The sequence below is a fragment of the Acanthisitta chloris genome, unplaced genomic scaffold (assembly GCF_000695815.1).
Source record: "Acanthisitta chloris isolate BGI_N310 unplaced genomic scaffold, ASM69581v1 scaffold36830, whole genome shotgun sequence".
In the NCBI taxonomy this organism is placed as follows: Eukaryota; Metazoa; Chordata; class Aves; order Passeriformes; family Acanthisittidae; genus Acanthisitta; species Acanthisitta chloris.
Window position 1 is genome coordinate 1 of NW_008650555.1, and position 7,696 is coordinate 7,696.

Genomic DNA, 7,696 nt, shown 5'->3' on the forward strand with positions numbered 1-7,696 from the left:
CCGAGGGGTTAACCGAGAAGGAGAGGGTTGTGCTCTTAGGCGGTAATTATAACGAGGTGTATCAGAGAATTGTGCTGTTAGGCAATTAAAAGGGATAGGATGCCATCTCTGGGTTAGAGAATTATTAAATTATGGAGTTATAGAGTTTTAGGGGTTGGAATGGACTTTAGAGATCATCTAGTCCCAACCCCCTGCCCTGGGCAGGGACACCTCCTCACTAGATCAATTTGCTCAAGGCTCATCCAACCTGGCCTTGAACACTGCCAGGGTTGGGGCAGCCACAGCCTCCCTGGCAACCTGGGACAGTGTCTCACCACCCTTAGCGTAAAAAACCTTTTTGAATATCTAACCTAAACTTTGCCTCCTTCAGTCTGAACACATTACTTGTCCTATCATTGCAGTTCCTAATAAATAGTCCCTCTCCATCTCCCTTGTAGCCCCTTCAGAGATTGAAAAGTTGCTATGAGGTCTCCACACAACCTTGGAGACCCTTGGAGACCTTAGGGATGGGGGTTGTATGTTTTGGATAAAAATTAAAACCAGCTGTGTAGGACATAGTTACTGGGCTAGGAAGGGGAAACTGTGGTGTTTTAGACAAGAGGTTTAGGGCATGTAGTTACTGGGCTAGAATGGGGAAACTTCTGTTTTAGACAAGAGGTATAGGGCATGTGCTTACTGGGCTAGAAAAGAGGGAACTGTGTGTTTTTCACAAGAGCTATTGGACTTGTGCTTAACTGGGCTAGAAAAGGGGAACTCTGTGTTTTAGACAAGATGTATAGGATGTGCTCACTGGGCAGGAACCAGAGGATGGATGGATGGAACAAGAAGGTAAGAGAACAAAAATGGGGATTCATGTGTGCACCCGGCCTAGGCAAAAGCCCAGAAATAAAAGGACCAAAAGTATAGGGAGGGCAGCAAAAGTTCACAAACTAAGTTGGTAGGTGGTCACAAAAGCAGACCCCTGGGACCACCACCTCAATTTAGTGTGCATGCACAATATTATAATAAGGGGAGGGGTTAGGATAATGATTCTGGGGAAATGATTTATTTATATGCATGGAAATGTCTGAATGTGTATAATTTGTGTGTATAAAAGACTGGACATTTTGGAGCTTGGCAGGGCATCCTCTGCATCTCTGGCACCACAATAAATAACACTGCTGCTTAATCCTAAATTGGTGCTAAGGAGTGGAATGTGCTCAGTCAAAGCAATCCTCACCTGGGGCTGGTCCACAGGGGCCTTGCAGTGAAGCAGAAGGGAACTGCCCAAAGCTGCATGCCAGGAGGCAGTGAGGGCCTCAGCTCCCTTCCTGCTCAGGCTGTACTCAGATGTCCGAGGCCCCAGTGGTGTCGTTCCTGGCAGAAATTGTGTGTCTCCTGGCTAGTGAAGGCCAGTCCTGTGCTTTATGTAATGATTTTCATCCCAGCAGAGCCCTTCTGCTCTTCCTTTCCAACAGCTGGTGTCTGCTTTGCACAACCTCACCAGGCACGTTGTGTACCGCGGTTTCACGAGGGCAGAAGATATCCTCTCTCTCTTCCCAGAAAACTTCCACCAAAATCTGAAAAACCTTTTGACTAAGATAATCTTGGAGAATATGTGAGTGCTACCCACCTGCCACTTGCTTTCAGCTGGAGAGTTAAAGCCTGTGTTTGTAGTTTGCTATGTGGACAGTAGGCAACATGCAGAGCTTTGTTTCTGTGAATATCGTGTGTGTCTTGGGCATTATCACACAGGTTGGGATGAGCAGAGTTGAATGAAGTATATCATCTGAGTGGAATGGCAAACAAAACACAGCCATGGGCACACAGGGTTTTCCCAAGTCTTTTGGAATGGACATGTGCATCATTCCCATAATGCAAAGCCCCTTTTATCCTAACAATTCACCTGTGTGGTTGAAAAATGCTACAGATGATGATAAAACTTAGGGGGCTAGATTTCAGCGCTAGAAAATCTAGGTAGTATCTAGATGTCCATCCAGTTGCCACCTTGGCTCGGGTGTGGAGGCACTGTACATGGTGAGGTGGTGGTAGAGGAGGAGAGTTCCATATGCTTGGACATCTCAACACTTGGGAGTCCATTGCTTTGATAAAAGCAAGGGAAAGATACATGCCATAAGTTAGCTGCACTTGTAGAAGAACCAATAGTTGGTCACCAGTTTGCCTACAATTACCCACCAGTCACAGCCTTTCCTTGGCAGTCAGTAGCATAGGCAGTGTCTGTCTCCTGCTTTCTGCTGGTGGACCTTCTGTCAGGGATAAGCCACCCTGAATGCTTGCCCTACCTTTTTGTTTGTTCGTTTGTTTTTCTCAAAGCACTGTTGATAATTGTTTTTCTCCACTTTTTCTCACAGCTCTGCTTGGAGGAATGAAGCACAAGCAAGTCAGAGTAAGTAGTAGTTTACATCTTGATGCAGTCAATGTTTCCTGAGGTCATTTGAGCTTAAAATTTGGAATAGTGCATCACAATGCAGCACATAGACAACCCCCATTGGGCTTAGGTGAAGCTGTATGATTGTGGCATCACAGAGCTTAGCAGAAACCAACAGGCTTGTATTCAGGTCTGTGCTGCTGTGCTAAATTGTTTCTAGTTCTCGAGCAATTCCATCTCAAGCTCAGTCTGGGGCTGCCCTGCAGAGTGCAGTATGTAGCAATTAGTGGCAAAACCTTTGAAACTGAACTGCAAAGGAACTGCACTGTAAAGGGTATGTATATATTGGGGAATACCTTATCTCTGCATATCTCGTCAGTCCTATGCATTTGTTCATTTCCATGCATCAGCAAGTACACTGTATATACTTGTAACTGCTTTTTCCTCACCTTTCTGAACAGTGATGTCATTTAGGAATGCAAATTAACAATAGCATCGTGGCCAATGAGTTCCATCCCTGTTAGGTGTTCTGTGCAGCTACAACACTTTGTTTTCTGCCCAAGAGGTTTTCTTTACCTGGAGGCTTACAACTGATACATAACAAAGTATACATTACTCTGAGGTCTGCGTGGATCCTCTTTAGCCTTTTTTTTTGCCTGCAGAGGAGATCATGTCCAAGAGCCAAACAGTATGGCAGGACCTGGAAATGCACTGTCCCTCAAAGTTTTAATGGAGTGTAAATAGGGAGAGGTAAGAAGCTATTGCCTAATACAGTAGTTGCTTACACTAAACAGTGTTCTGGTGTTACCAAGACATGTAGTGCTGTATCCTGTATCCCTAACACTGTTATGTGCTACAGGAAATGAGAGCAAGCATGGCACACCACATAGCACACCGACTATGTCTTCACAACCCAGAAGCAAGGCTGGGTGTGTGGCTCTTGAAGCACCACCCAGGAGCTCTGCTCAGAAGCTCATGTCTTTGCACTCATTAGATGAATATTTGGCCCTGTTGGAATGAGACAGTCTTCTAGGAAATGATGGATTATATTAGTATTGTATTCATGAAATATCTGACATATGTTACAGAGGGCCAAGCCAGTGATCTAAAGAACAGACATTCCAACAGTTTGATCTGTGTGAACATAAAAAAAGTGAATGGTTTCCTGCCCATCCCAAGCCACCAGCAATTAATCTTTGCATATTAACGTACAAGGCTAAACAGATGTATTTTATGTTGTTGCAAATGCTGCCAAGTGCTGGCCCTAACAGACTGTGAACTGGAATCTGTTCCAAAAGCAGGAGCAAGACAGCCAGTTTTGCACTGCCCCCTGGAGCTTTGCTCAGGGAAGCAGCAGGACGAGGGAGAGAGCCTTTGCCCAGATAGAAAAAAAAATCTGTTAGTCAATAAAGAGCAGTTAGGAACCAGCTTGAGCATCTGGAGTCAGTAGAAAGGCTAGGAATCCATCCCTAGGAAGGAAACTAGGCATCTTATGATAGGCAGAATCCAGACAGCCTGCAATTGCCTACTGAGACAGCCCTTTCCTTTGCAGCCAAGTCAGACCTGTCTTTTCCTTGGAAGGCTCCTGAGGACTCCTCCTGAGCTATTGATGCCAGTATTGCACCAGACTGTTGAGTGGTTTCTGTTAGGCTGCATGTAATTAGGATGATATTTTAAACATTTTTAACCAATTGGCAGGACATGTGCAGATTGCAGTTTACCAGTACATGTGCTGTGCTACAGGATGCTTTGGTTCACAGGTTGGGGGGCTTGAAATGACATGTTTTATAGTGCTGGATTTTAAGAGCATTCCTGTGTACTTTTATCAGTTTCAAAGCAGAGCAATAAGCATGCAGGTCTCAGAGAACTCATGATGAAACCCTAGTTGAGTGTTGTAGGCAACAGGGTGGGGTATGATGATGTGGAGAAGACATCTTACTGCTTTCCCTCTTCCAGCTGCTTTGTAAATTTACCTCTGCTTGTCTTGCACTGTATTATCCTTGCATGTAATGATGGGAGAGTCCTTTTTATCCTTGCAGTGTCATGAGAAGGCCTTCAGAGACTGGCTTATTCCAGAATAAAAATGCTGTGAAACCATGTAGTAGCATTAAAGTTGTACATCTCCCCAGGCCAGAATGGAGAAGCTGTGGTGGCAGTCACAGGTTCTAGGGTCTGGTATCATCATGTCCTGCTGGGCCTAACAGATCCATCTTTTAATCCCTCAGTCTCCCTGCCTCGGCTGGTCGACATGGACTGGAGGGTGGACATCAAGACATCTTCAGACAGCATTGTAAGAATGGCAGTCCCTACTTGCCTGCTTCAATTAAAGGTAATGTCAGTGTCTGTGAAGGATCAAAATCATCAAGTCCAATACCTGACTTGCCAGTGGTACTGCAAACCAGTTCAGACAGACAGGTGCTTGCCTATTGCATGGTGGGCAATCAGACCTTCTCAGAGATGGTCTTTGAAATACCACAGAGCCTGGGAATGATACCTCAGATGAAAACCCTCTTTTTCTTGCAAGGGAGAGTTTTCTGTGCATGAGGATGTGAGAAGTCAGCATGTTTGTTCCTAGTCCCATTGTTCTCTACAGAAGAAAAAGGAAGATAGACTATGAAATCATTGCCCTTTAATTCTAAACACTCATCAGCATGTTTAGCTGACTTCATTAGTTGGGAAGTGACTTTTGATTACTAGTAATTTCCTTCACTGCCCACATCTGTCATTTTGGGAGTACAGCTAAACTTACTGTAGAGTTTCAGATCCCTACAACCAGTAAAAATGGGAGGAGTGGGTTTCAGAGGAGGAGAAAAATCTAATTTCTGGGTGTGGGATGAGGTTAAGTATCCTGTGTGGTATCTGCTAAGATGCTTTTGATACAGATGTGGCTTCCTACCACAAGTCTCTTCAAACTTTCCCAATACTCATGGCAGTATATGCTCGCTTGTACTCTCTCAATGGAAGTGCACATCACTAGTGAGGCACATAGCTTAGAAAATGTGCTGTGCTCCTTCAGGATGGAGCTGGATTCCCAATTTAAAGCATTTTCCTTAATCTATTAAACACTGACTTTCGTAGTGGCACTAGGGAAAACACATGAAGGATTTTTTCATACAACTAATGCCTGCAATCCTCTTTTCAGATTCAGGAAGATGCTGCCTTATGTGGAAATAATCCTGTTGTTTCTGCACTGACTGTGGAACTGAGCAAAGAAACCCTAGACACTATGTTAGAAGGTCTAGGAAGGATTCGGGACCAACTTTCTGCCGTTGCAAACAAATGAGTGCACAAGGGTATGGATTCCAGCAGCAAGGAAGGGAAGTGTTCTCAACCTACAGTTCTCATCAGTTGCAGCCTAGTGTAACATGTTGTCTGTTTTAACGGAACAAAAGAGGTTTCTTTATTGAATGAATGAGATAGCTTTTGAAAAGCTAACACTCAGACATTCATTTGGTCTGATGCCAAAAGGTGCTTTCCTAATATGTTGTTGAACAAAAGCTGTTCACCATCTCAGAAGAGGATTTGAGGGCTCAGAGCCTGACTTAATCACAAGGGTCATAACTGGAAATAACAAATAGCTGCAGCCAATGAAGCAAGTACTATCTCTCTGCCCCGAAATTAGAATCTAAAAGGCTCAAGCTGGTTAATGGGCTGCCTTCCAGCATTAGAAAAGGAGGATGCTTCTGTCTGGAATGTGCATGTACTGAGGGGCATGCTGGATGTAGCACTCTCTCCCTCTCAGTGAAGCACAGCCATGCTGCAGATTGTTATTACAGGATAATGCTTTGAAATAGGGCAATTATGCTACAACACATTCCCTTCTGATCAGCTTCACAGCACCATTTGCAAAGTGACTAGTCTGAACATCTTTAGCAGGAACTAATTTCCTCCTCCTGTTTGAAAAGGAAAAAAAAAAAGAAGTTCAGATAATTCATGTTTGGGTTTATTACACTGAGCGTTTCCTTCACTGCACAAAAACCAGACTGGGAAAGTAAAGAGCTGAAGGCTGTTGTCTGTACTGTAGGAACCCTTCTGTGGCAGTACATGCCTGTCCTTCTCCAGAGTGTTCTGTTTGTATAAATCTTCACTGAATTAAAAAATGAACTGCTAATTGATTTTGTGACTCCTATTCAGTCTAGAAGAGATGTTGTCCTGGGTTACCTCAGTCTCTTTGTGATGGTGCCTAGTTTCTAGGCTGGTTTAATGGATGTTCATGTTTCTTGCTGAGGAAGGATCTTTTGTTTACTGTTCAAATTGATTAATCTTTTAAACTGTCTTCTTTGTAATACAGGTTCAGGGCACCTTTTTCCATGGGCACCAGCTCTGTGCAATATTAGATGTGATGACCCTGACCAATGAGTTTATAAATGTATGTGCACTGAGAGTGTGGAGGAGTTAAGTGCAGAAAATCAACAAAATTCAGGCTCTTCTTTCTGATGAGTTTCAGTAGTGCTCCAAACTAGAAGTCTGGATCCAACTGCTTTGTTTGTGGGAAAATCCCACCTTTCCTAAAACATTTGGCTTTCCTTCAAGACACAAAACATTGTCTTTTCTGTTCAGAAATGTGGAGTCATTCAAGAAGTGTGCATAAACTACAGAACTTTGTTAATGAATTTAACACATCCCCAGAGTGCAGGCTAGAGGGCAAGTGTAAATGAAGCCTGTTCCTTTAGGAGATACTGGTGTCATGCAGCTTGTGCATCAAGATCAGCTGTATGACAAGTCACTTATTAATGTCTACTTTGAGCAAAGATTATAATGCTTAGTATGGTGTCAAGGCAAACTGGTAGATTTCCTGTATAATAAAGAAATCTGAAAGAAGATGGATATTCAAGAATATGTTCCATAAGATGTAAGCTGTGAAAAACATCTCTAACAGACTTCTTCAGTTTGAGGAACTTTTGTTACCTTTGCAACCTAAAAAAATCTCAGATAGTTTATGTTGTACTGTTTTAGAAGGTAAGAATCACTGAGGAGGTAAATAACAAAGTACTGTAGTGTTAGAGGAGGTGAGGAAGTCAATACACAGAGGAAATCCTTGAGGTAAATACTGAAGTTATAGTCAAAATGTGGCAGGGCCTAATGGAATGAAGAACTGATAGTTGCATAGAGTTCTCATGTAAAACCATTCTACAACTAAAGAACAGAACCATAGATTCATCAAGGTTGGAGGAGACCTCTAAGGTGATTGAGTCCAACCATTAACCTGTCACTGCTGTAACTCCTAAGCCCTGAACCATATCCTCCAGACACCTCTTAAACACCTCTAGGGATGGTGACTCCACCACTTCCCTGGGAAACCTATTCCAATGCCTGAACACCCTAACA

General features: G+C 43.3%; 1 protein-coding gene across 1 annotated transcript; it reads left to right on the forward strand.

The window, feature by feature from the left end:
- The first annotated feature begins 771 nt into the window (after positions 1 to 771).
- On the forward strand, positions 772 to 6,479 carry COMMD9 (COMM domain containing 9). Its single transcript, XM_009069435.1, has 5 exons — positions 772 to 828; positions 1,458 to 1,597; positions 2,352 to 2,386; positions 4,594 to 4,697; positions 5,511 to 6,479. Exons 1-5 carry the CDS (start codon positions 772 to 774, stop codon positions 5,649 to 5,651), a joined length of 477 nt encoding a protein of 158 aa, XP_009067683.1. The 3' UTR covers positions 5,652 to 6,479.
- The last annotated feature ends 1,217 nt before the right edge of the window (positions 6,480 to 7,696 follow it).

Coding starts and splice junctions, on each gene's coding strand:
- COMMD9 (XM_009069435.1), top strand. CDS start 772: ATGTATAGGATGTGCTCACTGGGCAGGAACCAGAGGATGGATGGATGG. Junction 829..1,457: donor TGGATGGATGGAACAAGAAG/GTAAGAGAACAA, acceptor CCTTTCCAACAG/CTGGTGTCTGCTTTGCACAA. Junction 4,698..5,510: donor CTTGCCTGCTTCAATTAAAG/GTAATGTCAGTG, acceptor TCCTCTTTTCAG/ATTCAGGAAGATGCTGCCTT.